Source organism: Triticum dicoccoides, chromosome 6B (genome assembly GCF_002162155.2).
Source record: "Triticum dicoccoides isolate Atlit2015 ecotype Zavitan chromosome 6B, WEW_v2.0, whole genome shotgun sequence".
NCBI lineage: Eukaryota > Viridiplantae > Streptophyta > Magnoliopsida > Poales > Poaceae > Triticum > Triticum dicoccoides.
This window is the reverse complement of record NC_041391.1, coordinates 615,903,188-615,918,450: the sequence shown is the minus strand read 5'-3', so window position 1 is coordinate 615,918,450 and position 15,263 is coordinate 615,903,188. Positions and strand designations below refer to the sequence as shown.

General features: G+C 48.7%; 2 protein-coding genes across 2 annotated transcripts in view; both read left to right on the top strand.

The window, feature by feature from the left end:
• The window catches only part of LOC119322613 (outer envelope protein 64, mitochondrial), a 13,323-nt gene extending 585 nt beyond the window's left edge, over nt 1-12,738 (top strand). Inside the window, 12 exon segments of the mRNA XM_037596099.1 lie at nt 39-228; nt 1,225-1,349; nt 1,783-1,908; nt 2,221-2,406; nt 2,510-2,654; nt 3,703-3,871; nt 4,548-4,682; nt 4,767-4,967; nt 5,972-6,099; nt 6,182-6,233; nt 11,998-12,067; nt 12,385-12,738. Of these exon segments, the coding sequence (XP_037451996.1) occupies nt 39-228; nt 1,225-1,349; nt 1,783-1,908; nt 2,221-2,406; nt 2,510-2,654; nt 3,703-3,871; nt 4,548-4,682; nt 4,767-4,967; nt 5,972-6,099; nt 6,182-6,233; nt 11,998-12,067; nt 12,385-12,467 (1,610 nt within the window). The 3' untranslated portion in view covers nt 12,468-12,738.
• A 191-nt stretch (nt 12,739-12,929) lies between these two features.
• On the top strand, nt 12,930-14,684 carry LOC119322612. The gene is made up of 2 exons (XM_037596098.1): nt 12,930-14,074; nt 14,166-14,684. Exons 1-2 carry the CDS (start codon nt 13,237-13,239, stop codon nt 14,495-14,497), a joined length of 1,170 nt encoding a protein of 389 aa, XP_037451995.1. The 5' UTR covers nt 12,930-13,236; the 3' UTR covers nt 14,498-14,684.
• Nucleotides 14,685-15,263: the final 579 nt, after the last annotated feature.

The window sequence follows — 15,263 nt, the reverse complement described above, 5'->3', positions numbered from 1 at the left end:
GCTTCGATGTTCTGCGGGATCGCGGGTTTTCCGCCGTGGTTTTTGATCCCCTATCCTCTGTGTCGTGTTTTTCAGCTTCGAGATCGAGGGCTATGTAGCCGGCTTTGGAAACCCGGACTGGAAGAGGACCCACAAGGCAGCGAGCCACACGGCGGCGGCCGTCAAGACTCTGCTCAAGCAGGGGGCTACCTGCGTCGGGAGGACAGTCATGGACGAACTCGGCTTTGGGTTTGTACTTGCTATTTACTCTAATTGAATTGATTGCTTAATACATCTTTAGCATTTGGGTGGCCTGATCCTTACAGATCTTTGAATTTGTATAGGATTTTGCACATACGTTGATAGAAATATAGCTGTTTTAGAAAATCTGTTGTCTCAGGGTGACTTTTGTGGACAATGTTGAGGTGCTGAAACCAGGTTATTTGGTTTTTAAATAAAAACTAAGCACATATCTTTAACTTATAGTAGCAAAGGCAATCCTTTATTTTCCACTTGAGGTGTGCTTGTTTAAGTCTATTTGGAAACTTGATGTGCAGTAAATGTGTCTTGAGGAGGAAAGCACATAACTCAAATTGGGTGGGGTATTCTTTAGCTACTGATTGAAGTGTTGCAGTAGGCCTATGATTGCAGTAAAATGGTGCATATCAAGGGTGTTCGTGGTGACAATTTTAACTTCAGCCGATGCAAGACAGATTCTGTTGAGACAGTCAACTCCTCTGTCCATTTGGTTGGTGGCCAACTGATCGTAGCAAAGATAGCAAAGTTACTTTACTGTTGGGGGTCTTGTAAACATAACTCTCAAATCACTGTTTGAGTCATTGTAAATCATGTTTTGTTTTATGCTAAGTTTTGGATTCACCTTTAGTATCCCTTGGAACTCCAATATGCTAAATTACTACTTCCTCTGTTCACAAATATAAGATGTTTTAGATATTTCAATATGGACTGAAATGAGTGAATGAACACAGTAAAACATGTCTATGTACATCCGATTCAGAAAAAAATTAGAACATCTTATATTTGTGAATGGAAGGAGTAGTTTTTTCTAGCCATTCAATTCAGATGACCGCGCACGTTCATAAATCTTTAACAATATTCTTTTTTCATATTAATCATTAACAAGCCTTGGGCTTCAACTAAGACTCACTAGATATCTATCTATCAGTGTTCTGCATTAGATAGATGAAGAATTCTAACACTGCATCAATTAACATGTTTTTACAGTGTTACTGGAGAAAATTTACACTGTGGAACACCAATTAACCCAGCATCTCCATCAGTTGTCCCTGGAGGGTCATGCAGTGGCTCCGCTGTTGCAGTTTCTGCGCAGCTTGTCGAGTTCGCTCTTGGTATTTTTCTAAAGAGACTTTTACACATCTACAACTTCTGCAATCTACATGTGTGGTAACTTGGCGTCTGTTCTTATCGTACTCAATTGTGGTTATCTAGTTTTCTTCCTTGCTTTCTTTCTTTGATTGTGAATCTACTTCCACTAGAAATTGCATCTCCTTTGTATATGACTATATTCCAAAATTTAACTTTGACCAAAGGTCCAACTACTATATAAATATTTCCTACAAAATCTTATGGCTATTCTTTTCATGCCTTGTGATACTTTTATCATGCATGTTTATCTTAGTATGTGTTCAATCACTATACATTTTCTCGTTTTCTCCATGTATAAGTTCTTGATGCAAACTGTGCTTGATTATTATGGCTGTCTCTTAGAGACATTTGTTCATATTCCACATGCAAACTGACGCTGTAAGCCCTGAATCTTAGGTACTGATACAACTGGTGATTTGAGAATTCCAGCATCTTTCTGCGGTGTTCTTTGTTTCCGGCCTTCTCAGGGGGTTGTGTCTACTCTTGGGACCTTACCGAATTCACATAGTCTAGACACCATTGGTATTTTCTTACACTTATCAGTTGTTTATGTTTTCATGTTTATTACTTACTGTGACAAGCATATCTATGTGATCTATAGCAAAAGTTGCCTATATATGACACAGTACCCACCAAACAAAGAACATCTGAAGGCCTTATGATTAATGCCCCATCTTTACAAAATATCGTAGTATGACTATAGATTAGAAGACCAGTCTCCACTCAGAGCTAAGAGACCTTTTATGGAAGTCGAATGGCAGCATGCTTTGTTTTTCTCAGTTGGATATCCATGTAGATTGTTTCTTATTTCACTGGTTTTCTGATCCTTGTTAGGATGGCTTGCACGAGATCCTCATATACTTAGTCGTGTTGGAGATGCTCTGTTACCGGCTGCTGCATGTGGACTTAAGGGGAAAAGGCAGTTGGTTTTTGCTGATGATTGCTTTGAGTTGCTAAAGATTCCCAACCAGAAAACAGTGGATGTCATAGAAAATGCTGTCCGTACATTACCTTATGGATGTAAGCCATACTGATGTCTATATTTCTTAAATGCATCGGTGATTAGGTTTATATATTTTGTGCAAACAAGTGTGAGACATTCAACTCCACATCTATCTTGCAGTTCAGCCACCTAAGCACATCAATATTGGCCAGTATATCAGTTCAAATGTACCTAGCTTGAAGGAGTTCTGCGAACCTTCTACAAAGTTGCAAGAAGGAAAGTCAGCCTTGAAAGCTCTCTGCACGGTTATGCTGTTATTACAGAGGTTTGTTTCAATAATTCTTGGCACCTGGTGAAATCAAATAATGAAACCCAAATTGGTTTTTTTCCTGGAAAAATATACAAACAAATATACTGAGTCACGACCTTGAAAGCTTAAACATTTGTTATCACAATTTGTACAGTAATGCCTGCATTGCTATATTTCTGTAGCATAATCGAAGTTTGTTGAATCACTGCATACTAATATCCTCTCTATGGTCTGAATTAACGAGTAAAGAAGTCCTAAGTTTGAATTCTGTGACATGCCAAATTGCTTGGGTCTTTATGATAGAAGTGCTAGTTTACTGGTTCATCTTGTATTAAATGAGTCCAGCCATCGGTGTTAAGTTGGGGCAGGACCATTAATTCAGGTACTCAGGTAGTTAAATTGTACTCCCTCCGTCCCAAAATTCTTGTCTTAGATTTGTCTAAATACGGATGTATCAAGTCACGTTTTAGTATTAGGTACATCCGTATCTAGACAAATCTATGGCAAGAATTTTGGGACGGAGGGAGTACCTTACACATTCTAGTTAGTTGTGAGATCCTAGTAAGAATAGTGTCCACCAGTTACAGTAGTTTCTGAAGTCATGGCCGCCGGCTTGCTGATTTAGATTTACTGGTGTGGGCCCTAGCCATGTGATAATTGATTCCATGGGTTAACAACAAACCTGTTGTTGGTGCTGAGTGGTCTGTCTGCTCCATTTGCACCAGCTATCACTAGTTACTAGTGCACTATTTTCCAGCAATCAGTTAGATTACTACCTCCGTTCCTAAATACAAGTCTTTTTTAGAGATTTGAATATAGACTACATAAGATGAATATAGATGTATTTTAGAGTGTATATTCACTCATTTTGCTCCGTATGTAGTCCACATTAGAAGACTTGTATTTAGGAACGGAGGGAGTACCTTGGACTTTTGATGGATACATGCACAGTATTCAAGGGGTTGATGTAGTACAGATTATTCTTTATTTGCCAGTTGCATCTGAACATGTAGTTGAACATGAACTGATCACCTCGAAATTTATATGTCAATCAACTACTCAGATATGAATTCAAAGCAAACCACGAGGATTGGGTTAACACTGTAAAACCGAAGCTTGGCCTTGAAGTATCTACTCGTGTACTACAAGCTGTAAACTTCACAGACGATAACATCAAATCCTTGTACATTGTACGAACTGAATGGCGAGCTGCACTGAAGAATCTTCTAAAGGTATTCTGCCCCTTGACTCCTTAGTTGCAGCTTGCGATGGTTTGACTACTGTTTTGGCTATTAACTATTCGTCACAGTTGCAACTACATGTACTCAGCTATACCGATTTTATGAGGTCCGTTATAAGCAGCTACCATGTAACTTGTAGATCATACTGCAGTAATTAGTGACCATCAGAGTTATTTGTTTGGTACTTGGACAACAACAATCTGTGTTTACTAGACTAACCAAGCACTACTAGTTCCTGGTGGCATTGTTTAAAGAAGAACGACCCAGACACTAGTCACTATGGGAAATAATTTTTGACCCACAGTAGTCGAACCCTGGTGGTCAGGTTGGCTCTGGCGCACCCTGCTACCTAGTGACTCGGTTCACAACAACCTATTCTTACATGGACTGGATTATGTTAAGGAACTGATAGTGGATCTTTCTATGCATTCCATTACAATCATGCCTATGTCAGATTGGAAAAAAGGGAAACACTGGAATTTTATGTGATTTATTTTGGTTTTAGCTGTTTCTTTAAATGACAATTTATTTAATTTATAGCGTGAGGTGCGATTATCACACATTGTGACACCATAAGCGTTCATGCTAAATTTAAAAGTTTGCCATTGGCTTGAATTAAGGGTTCATGGAGTTTTTCTGCTTACTCTTTTCATGTGTTGCCATTTAGGATACTGGAATTTTAGTTCTGCCAACCATGGCTGGACACCCTTTGAAAAGGAACTCTAAACAGAGATTGTCATCCGAATTCGAAGATAAAATGTACGCATTTGTCAGCATTGCTGCACTTTCAGGCTGTTGCCAGGTAGTCTATTTAGCTGCTTTCAGGTAGTTCTTTTCTTTTTCTATGAAATTTACAACCAATTCATGAGCCACTTCACTTTTGCAGGCCACTGTTCCCTTGGGAAATCACAATGATCATCCTATATCTATTTCATTTGTAGCAGCTCATGGATCAGACAAGTTCCTTCTTCGTGCTATCTTGGATATGTATTCAGCCATCCAGAAACAGATAGTTTTGGCATCCAAGTTGGCACTTCCACCAGTAATTGATCGTGATGTTGATACATCAGAGCTGTTGAAAGAAAAGGTATATCTCGTTCGTTTGTAGCAGTGCAAATTCATTCATCATTTTACCTTGGATATGTATTTTCCCATCCAAGAACACATAATTGGGCATCCAGGTTCGCACTCATCAGTAACCGATTGTGATTTTGATGCATCATAGCTGTTTAAAAAGGTCATTTTTATGAACGATTTGTTGACATTTTGTTGCTAAGGGTTGTGTTGCCGAGGGATGTGCTCGTTTCCGACGGGGCAACCTTGGGATTTGATGCGGAAGGCTACGGCTGTCCATGGTGACGCGCGGTCGCCCGAGGGAGGAGCAACGGTGAGCTGGCGGCGGCGGAGGCGGAGGTGCGGCTCGTGGGGGCGGCGGCGAGGAAGGGGATGGGCTCGCCGGTGACCGCATCTGTGTGTGCTCGAGGGAGGGGATAGGGAGGGGGGTGCAGCGTAGGGACCCTACGGCAAACCTCCACGGTCATAGGGGGCGGCGGCAGTGCTGGGCTGATCGCTGTTGGGATCAGGCGAGGCCTGGCGGTTGGTGATGAAACTTCCCTCCCACCAACAGAAAGGGGAGCCTGCAAAAACGGGCGAAATCCCACAGATATGGAGGAATTGGGCTCGCGGATTCAGGATCCCACAAAAAAAAATTCGGGCCGGCCGGATTTGGAGGATCTGTTCGGGCCGGGGATACGGGATGGATCCCGCAAACCGGCGGTTATTATAGCAAACCGCCCGGTTTGCGGGATCTGCTAGAGATGCTCTAAGATTGTGTTAGTTTTGCCTGTTTCCTATCTGGTCCTACACACTGATTTGTACACACTGATTTTGGTACTCAGTGAGCATGGATAATTTTTTGGTCCTGTATTGGGTGTGAGTCCAAACCCTGAGTAGTATAAATATATAAGAAGATTGTGCACTGACTACCAAGCACTAACAATAATAAAAGAACAAAAAAAATCTAGCTTTCGTGTATTCAATCATGTTCATGGTTTGCACAATCCACAATTTGGTTTTATTTTTGCTTGACAGGGAAATAATTCCTTCAAAAGAAAACAATGGAGCAAAGCTATTGAATTCTATTCTGGGGCAATCAAATTGAATGACACAAATGCGACATACTATTGCAATAGAGCAGCTGCTTATCTGGAACTTGGCCGGTATGCTTTGAGTATCATTCCCTTTGAACACGATTGCCTGAAATCAGCACTTTCAAGCTCATGCATTTTGAATCGTATGTAGTTTCAAGCAAGCTGAAGCGGATTGCGACCAGGCCTTACTGTTGGATAAAAAGGTAAGTGGCTTTTTGTTAAGTCACTTCTCCATGGTTACAAAATATCACTACCATCTTGTGCTGTTATTTTTTTTTTTTGAAACGGAGGCAAAAGCTTTGCCTCATTCATTAATTAAGAAGGAAACGGACAAGAGTTTGCAACACATTGTGAAAGAAAAGAAAAATGAAAAAATATTGCATCATGGTCATTACTCTCCCGGCATCAGAAGACCCACATTTTTTGCCCGGCGGTGATCCAAAGTTTAGCCTCGCACTTTATGTTGATAAATAGGATGTTGGGTGGCTTGAACTTGTTGCGGAAAATCCTCGCGTTCCTCTCATTCCATATAGTCCAGCTAACAAGCATTGTGAGGGAGGCCATAGCTTTCCTATGCACCCTCGTTGCGCTAGACATCCTTGTCCACCAATCCTTGATCGATCGTTCCCCCATCCAAGTAGTAATATCCATGGTATCCAATTGTAGCCATACTTTCAGCATTTCCCAGAGCCTCAACGTGTATCGGCACTTGTAGAAGAGGTGAGCCACAGATTCTTGCTCCCTCTTGCATAGTGGGCAAAGTCCGCAATTGTCCCAACCTCGCTTGGCCAAACGGTCGGCGGTCCAAACACGATTTTGAATTGCTAGCCAAGCAAAGAACTTGATTTTTGGTGGAGCCCAAACCTTCCAAATGGTTTTATTCATTTCTGTGCGTGCAATGTCCAAGAATTGCGCCCTATACGCTGAGGCTGTGGTGTATTCACCATTCGTTGTGTGCTTCCATGCGATGGAATCCACCCTATCCTCCTCGAGATGAACATGCCGAAGCAAGGCCCAAAGATGGATAAATTGACGGATATGCTCGAGTGAAAAGGAGGTCGAAATTTTGACTTTGTCAATCCACGCGCCCTCGAGTAAGGCTTCGCGCACCTTCCAATTTTTCCTCGTAGAGCACTCAAAGATGAGTGGAGCCACATCTTTTGGTTTCCTACCAAATAACCAATGGGAGTCCCAAAAAGGCGCAATAGCCCCATTGCCAATAGTGATAGTGGTCGAAGCATAGAAGAGGTCCATGTCGTCCTCGTCACAGGGATTTCCTATTCCCACCCACATCCGATGGGAGTCATTCCATTCATACCAAGGCCATCGTAATCTTAGTGCACGGGAAAATTTCCCAAGATGAAGCACACCAAGGCCCCCTAGATCCTTGGGGCGGCACACTGTCTCCCAATTGACCTTGCACTTGGCTCCGGTCGTCTTGTCCGTCCTAGACCAGAGGAAAGCTCTCTCGATCTTGTTGATGCTAGCAAGCGTGCCGGGCGGGATGGTGAGGGAAGTGGCGTGAAAGATCACCTGCGAGGTGAGCACTGATTTGACAAGAACGCACCGACCCTTTGTGGTGATATTCCCACCTTCCCAAGAGACAAGGTTGCCTGCGACCTTGTCCTCAAGGTATTGGCAGTCAACCCTCTTGAGCTGCCACACGGAGAGAGGAAGGCCCAAGTACTTCACTGGGAAAGAGGCTCGGGAGGCCGGAAGCTCATGAAGGATCTCGTCCAAGTTCAAGCTCCCACATCTTATGGGGACGACAGAGCTTTTCTGGAAGTTTGTGCATAATCCCGTGGCCCGACCAAAGCAATCCAGGATGGTTGCAAGGTTCAAAACATCCTCCTTTAAAGGCTTGACAAAAACAGCCGCGTCGTCCGCATAAAGGGAGGTCCGGAAGCAAGTGCCACGCCCTCTGATCTTGTGAAGAATCCCGCAGCGAGTGGCCACATTAAGAACTTGTTGGAGAGGATCAATGGCAATGACAAAGAGGAGAGGAGATAGCGGATCTCCTTGTCGAAAGCCCTTCCCGTGTTTGATGGCATTGCCGGGTATCCCATTTAGAAGGATTCTCGAGGAAGATGTCTTAAGAAGAGCGGTGATCCACTCCCTGAACTTGCTTGGGAAGCCTCTCCTTTGAAGGAGGTCGAGGATGTATTCCCACCGCACAGAGTCGAACGCTTTGCGTATGTCAAGCTTGAAGAGGAGGGAAGGAGTCTTGCTCTTGTGAAGCCGTCGCGCGAGATTTCGCACATACATGAAGTTATCGTGGATACTTCGTCTCTTAATGAATGCGCTTTGGGCATGCGAGACAAGGTTGTTCATGAGGGGGGCGAGTCGTAGGGCAAGCACTTTAGCAATAATCTTGGCAATGGCGTGGATGAGGCTAATGGGCCTATAGTCGGTGATTCCTTCCGCCCCATCCTTTTTGGGCAGCAAGATGACATTTGCGGAGTTTAACCAATGGAGGTTTCCCACATGAAGATTTCCAAACAGATCGATGACACGCATGACATCAATTTTGATGATATGCCAACATTTTTTGAAGAATGCCCCTGTAAAACCATCCGGGCCGGGGGCTTTGTCACTAGGCATTTGTTTGATGGCATTCCACACCTCTTCTGTGGTGAAAGGGTCATCAAGGCCATGAAGATCTATTTCCTCAAATTCGAGGTTCTGCCAGTTGAAGTCCATGGTTCGAGGGCCCCCTCTTCCAATGGCCTCGGTGAAGTGGTCATGAATGATTTTCTCTTTTTGCTCGTGGTTCGTAACCCAACCGTTGTTGTGTTTGAGGCGATGAATATGGTTTTTCCTCCTTCTCGCATTCACCCTAAGGTGAAAGTATTTGGTATTAGCATCTCCCGCCTTGAGATTGCTTGAGCGGGCACATTGCTTCTTTCTTGTGCGCTCAAGAACCGCCAAGCTAATGACCCTTCTTTTTAATCTTGCTCTTAGGTCCATCTCCTCAGCAGATAAAGTCCGTGACTCTTGAGCAACATCGAGCCTAAGGATAACCAACAACGCAGCATGTAGGTGCAACTTGGGCTTGGAAAACAAACTTCTACTCCACTCTGCCAATCTCATGCCAACTCTCTTGAGCTTGTGAAAAAGGATTTGGTGGGGCTCAGAATGGCCAGTGTGCGCAGCCCAAGCATTCTCGACAACCTCGGAGAAACCCGGGATGGAACACCAAAAGTTCTCAAATTTGAAGCTCCGAGGCCTACGAGGCCCTCGATCGTCGGCGAGGAGTAAAGGGCAGTGGTCAGAGAGCGAGGAGGAGAGCGCATGTAGCACATGGGTGTCAAACTGAATGTCCCAGTCGGCATTGCAGAAGTAGGAGTCAAGCTTGCAAAGCGTGGGGTTCACCCGCTCATTGCTCCAGGTGAATCTTCTGCTTTGAAGATGTAATTCTTTTAGCTCACACGCCTGGAGGGTGGCATGGAAGCGGTTGATGCGGCTACGATTTATGTTACGCCTGTTCTTGTCGCGCGCGCGGTAGATTTGGTTGAAATCCCCCAAGGCCAGCCACATATGGACAGCCACATATGGCCAGCCGGTGGTTTCTGGGCGAGGAGCTCCGCAAAGAAATCATCTTTTCTGGAGTGCGCGGTAGGCCCATAGACCGTAGTTATCTTGAAGCGGGAGTCGGAGTTCAGGACGGAAACGTCCGCCGAAAGGCAGAACTCCGAGGTGACAACATTGGAGATGCTGACATAACTATCGTCCCAGAGCATAAGGATCCCTCCACGGGTGCCGGTAGCCGGCCTCTGGGCAAAATGTTTCAGACGGTGGCCACCAAGATAAGATGCGGTGAAGCGATCAATATCTTCAAGTTTAGTCTCCTGGAGGCACACAATCTGGCATGTAGTTGCTGCAATTGTTTCGTGTACAGTAGTGCGTCGATTTGGACAGTTTAGTCCCCTCACGTTCCAACACAGAAAGTTGATGGATTGTTCTAACATAATTGAACAGTCTTACGCCCTTGATCACAGCGGCATAATGCCAACAAGGAAAACAAATGGCTGAAAGAACAACCATCGCCACTAGACAATAACTTGCGAACCCAAACTGGGTGCACTAATCTCCTCATGCAGGAGCCCCTGGGGTACATAAGTTGTGCTAACATAGCTACTAATTCAACACCAGCATACTAAGCCACCTGGCATTAAGTAGCAGTAGCTGCCACCTCTTCTTCATGATCAAGACCATTGGCACCTCCCTGTGCAATTATGGCATCTTCGACGGCCATGGCCTGGGCATCGTCGAGCTTGAAGAGGGCACGCAGTGCAGCCAACACCGTGCCAGGGATTTCTTCCTTGAACTGCTCCTCAAGCTCAGCCAGAGCCGCCGCCGTTATATCTTGCCCATCTTTGACGATTCCTAAGCTGCGACACACCATCTTCTGTGCTTCCTTCTGAACTGGAACGATTCGCGCGCGCCCACTTGCTCGTAGCCTAGCACTCGAGCGCCGTAGCGAGAAAGCAGCCCCTTCCTGGTCAATGGACATCCCAGCCATGGTCTTTCTACGTCGTCCTGGTTGTTTCCCTTGCAGTGTTGGAGGGGAGCCCAAGATGGCCTCCTGACGCGGCTGAAACAGGGTGTCAAACCCAGCTGGCAGTTCCTGCTCTTCATGAACCATCACCTGACTTGTAGGGGTGACATGCAGAGTAGGTGCTGGACCAGGAGTCTGGGGCGGCGTAGCGAAGACAGCGACCGTCTCGGTAGTAGGGGAACAAACATCATCAGTCGCCGTACTGCAAGGTGTGCGGCAAGCATCGGTAATGAAGGGCGGCGTCTGTGGGGCAGAGCTCGTCACCGGAGAAGCTTCAAATCCTGGGGGCCGTGATGCAGATGAAGACTGCAGATGAAGACGGCGAGGGGAGCATAGTCCTGGACGGAGATTGACGATCGACGGTGGCATCCACAAATTGGCGGATGACCCTGATATCCACGACGTTGGCGCCGATCGCGGACGCAAGGGCCTCTGCCACGGCCTTGCAAGAGGCATCTGACTGCGCCCCGGCAAGCGAAACTGTCGCTGCATGACCAGAGCTGGGTGGTGTTTGGTGCAGCATATCCGTAGCAGCAAGACCTTCCCTCCGCAGGGCAGCACCTCCGAGATGAGGCCATGCTGACGAGGTGGGCATTTCAGCTTGCGGAGGAGCAGGCCAACCACGAGTCGGTGGCCGGGGAGCCACGGGGGGAGCTGTAGCAGGCCGCCGCAGGATCTTCAGGGAGCTGAGCGGGCGCCACGCGTTGGTACATCCGCGAGCACGGTGGCCGGGCTGGAGGCAGCGAGAGCACCTGAAGGGATCCCGGCAAACCAAAGCACGGTGACCCGGGGCGAGGCAGCGGCAGCATCTCCCGTGCAGCCAGGCCGGGAGGGGGCGCCGAGCAGAGGCCGGTGCAGGAGGAGGCGGGAGGCGCGGGCCACGCCGGGAGCACACGAGCTGCCTTCCCTCGCCAGACGCATCTGCGTCACGCCCCGCATCCGCTGGAGAGCCGCTGCAGGAAGAGGACGAGGCGCCGAGGACTTGAGGCGACGGGACGACGATGATGGATGCGACCCGCGGCTGGACGCCCTGGAGCTCCGGCGGCGTCTCCGGCACCATCTCCACCGGCGCATCGCGCAGGGACCGGTCATGGGACGGCGGCGACCGGATCGGCGACCTGGATCTGGCATCAACATGCACCGGCAACGATGACGCACCTGCAGGGACCACCTGCGGGATGAAGTCCAGCAGCAAGCGAGCCGGAGGGGGCGGCAGCAGGCAAGGACCCGGGGTGATGGTGGCCGGCGTGGCCACGGTGGCCGGCGCCGGGAGGGGATCGTGGAGGGGCTGGGCTGGGGATGGGTCGTGAGACATGTTGCCGCTACTCCTGAAGCTTTTAATGTGCTGTTATTTATGATGACATCAGAAATTCACATTTCTTCTCCTGTTTATGCTGCTGTTGCCTCAGAATGTTAAAGCATACCTACGACGAGGTACCGCAAAAGAAAGTGTTTTGAGTTACCAAGAAGCTCTGCAAGGTGTGGAAATTTTCTAGCATGCAATTATTTCATACTAATATATCTGATTGAAACAGTGGGATCTTTCATGATACTCTTGCTGGTCGCTAATAGCTCAGCACCCAGCAGCTGGTAAAGGGTTGAAGCCAGCTTAACTGGCAATTGTAGCCATCTAGGCTTAACATTGAGTTGACTGATTTCACTTTCTTTTTGAGGAAATAGCCAGGAGTAGAGTGATTTTGTTTTATATGTTCTGGTAAAACTAGTTGGCAGCAATAGCATAGCTTATGTTTCTGTAATAGTGATATTCATTTTTCTTATTGGTCTTGCGTGTACAGATTTCAGGCATGCTTTAGCTTTGGAGCCGCAGAACAGAACAGCCCTTGCAGCAGAGAAAAGGCTACAGAAACACCTCAGGTGATTCGGGTGGCGGAGCTGGAACCTGCAACTTGTCAAATTTTGGGATCAAACTAGTTTGTCTGTAAAGGAAAGAGCCCTTCTGCTCCGTGAGAATAATTGGTCGCAAGGCACTGAACACTTGGCTTCTGTAGTGTCGTTGTTTGCGTTTCATAAATTGAAAATTTTGGCATGAATTCGTGAAGATATTGGCATCTTCTGGGTGCAGCAGAAACAACTGGCGCGCTGAGATACTGTTAGGCCAGTTGCTGTGGCAAGAGACATTCCAAGTGTTCGGTTGAGGCTGTAAAACCAATACGGCAACGTGTGATAACGGTTTCTCGACGCCTTGCATGAATTACAGTATGTACCAAAAAATTCTAAAACGACTGGCAATTCAACTCATGCCACTCTGCCCCCGTAGAAACGTGTCCACAAGCGAAGGATAAGTCACTGAACACCAGACAGTTATCCACGGTTCGGCGGGAAAAAACAGCCAGAAAGCACACGGAAAACGTAGAGTCGCGAACGACTTTACCACGATCTACCCCGTGGAGAGGCAAGGGACAAACGATCGGCCGCCGGTTCACGCCAGTTGGTCGAAGCAAACTGCACCGATGAGTCGCCCGACGGCGACCTCCAGTTTGTCCCCTCCCTCCTCTGCGCGTCCGTCTGTGTGAGCACGCTCGACCTGGGTGTGTGCAGTGGCTTGGATAAGCAAGCCAACGCCTTCGTTTCTTGCACCCCATAGATCGCTTGGCCTGGAGTAGCTGTTTCCCTGGGTGATCGGTCGAATGGAGACGCAGCAGCAGCAGCGCCGGCACCAGCTCCGGACGCCCATGGACCCGCTCGTCTCCCTCGCCGCGAGCCTCCTCTCGGCCTTCTCCCCGTCGCCGTCGTCGACCACCGAGCGGGGCGCCACCACCTCCACGATACTCCTCCTGCCGCTCCCGGTGGCCGCAGCGCGCGCGCTGTCCGTGCTCCGCAGGCTCGCGCTGCTCGCCACGCAGGCCTTCATCTCCCTCTTCTTCGCGTTCCTCTCCGCGCTCTCGCCCCCGCCCCCGCCGCCGCCCCCCTCGCTCGCGCCCTCGCTGCCGCCGCCGCTGCGCGGGGACCGCGCGGGCGCGGGGGGCACCGCCGCGGCGCCGTCCACCTGCGTGGAGCGCGCGCTGGGGCACGTGCTCTGGGTGGCGTCCCGGCTCCCCGTGGCCTCCCGCAAGTACGAGCTCGTGCGCGGGCTCGCCGAGCGGCTGCTCGACGAGAACAACGTGGGCGCGCGGGTCGCCGCCGTGACCCGCGCCGCGCTGGCCGGGGCGTTCGAGCGCACGCTGCGGCAGCTGGAGGCGTCGGCGGGCGGCGAGTGGGGGCCGCCCGGGATGGAGCTGGCCGTGCGCGCGGTCAGGTCGGGGGTGCGGTGGTGGAGGCCCACCGTGGCCGCGCTGGAAGGCAACGACGCGTTCGGCGGCCCCGCGGCCGAGAAGCTCGCCGCCGAGCTGCTGTGGCTCGGGCAGAAGATGGCCGAGTGCGGCGCCGCACGCGAGGCCACCGTGCAGTTCGGCGCCGCGTCGCGCCTCGGCAGCCGCGCGCTCGTCGCCGAGCCCACGCTCCAGGTCGCGCTGCTCCGGCTGGCTGGTACGTACTACGACGTGCAATCCATTTCCTTCCCTCCTTAAGAAACTTTTAAGAAGAAGACGCACGCGGACGCCCTTGCCTGTCGGTGCAGTGTTCCTGTTCAGGCACGCCAACTCGGCGGAGTTCGAGCAGGAGGAGGGCAAGGCGGCCGTGGCGGAGCAGCGGATGGCGATGCTGCGGTCGTGGCTGCCGCTGCTCTGCCGCGGCAGCAACGGGACGGACGCGCCGGTGCTGAGCGGCAGGGAGAGGGCGGAGATGGTGACGGTGCTGGAGGAGCTGATCGAGAAGCTGCGGTGGGAGCAGCAGGAGGAGGCCCTGGCGCTGTGGCTGCACCACTTCGCCGCCTGCCCGGACACCGACTGGCCCAACCTTGAGCGCTGCTACACGCGATGGTACGCCGAGTCGCGCAAGCTCCTCGCTTGACCAGCAGCGGCACGTACGTGGAGCATTTTTGGCTGATGCTCAAGTGTGTGTGCACTCGATCGAGCAACTTGCTGGTAATAGTGTATGTAAGTTCAGTACTACAACAGAGTGGGAAGTTCACATGTTATGCTATTGTAATCTGCATTTATTTATTTTTTGGCTCTGGAGTCAGGACTCTGTTCATGCAGGCGTGTGCAAATTTATAACCCTACTATCTTCAGAGAACCCAACAGATTTCCCCCCTTCCCTGAGCAGTACAAGTCCATAGAAATGCTGCATGGATACAAAGGAAAAGAAGGCGGCCTTTTGCTCATTTGCTGAATCATCAGGGTCAGAAAAAACCCAAACTCCTAGTTCTAACATCCGCAACGTTGGGAACATAGGCAATACATATACAGTTCTAACACGTCAAACTCTTTCCTCAAGAATATGAATTTGGGCAACAGCTACTACCTCCGTCTCGGTGAAAGTTCTAGGTTGACGATTTAAGTATCTAAAAATATATTATATGTGACAAAATATATATATTGAGAAACTACATCCTTATAGAAATCTAGTGATATACTTTTCATGACATATAACACATATTTAATTCCTCAAATCGATGACATAGAACTACGCGAATGACTTATTCACCTAGACGGAGGGAGTATTCAGGACAAGTTTATAATGGCAACAATACTTGAGTACGTAGGAGCTTTTTCTGATGATTATGTTACAATAGCTAGCAAAGCCGGTTACAACAGATTCTTGGGGTTCATATCCT

Coding starts and splice junctions, on each gene's coding strand:
- LOC119322612 (XM_037596098.1), top strand. CDS start 13,237: ATGGAGACGCAGCAGCAGCAGCGCCGGCACCAGCTCCGGACGCCCATG. Junction 14,075..14,165: donor CGCGCTGCTCCGGCTGGCTG/GTACGTACTACG, acceptor CTGTCGGTGCAG/TGTTCCTGTTCAGGCACGCC.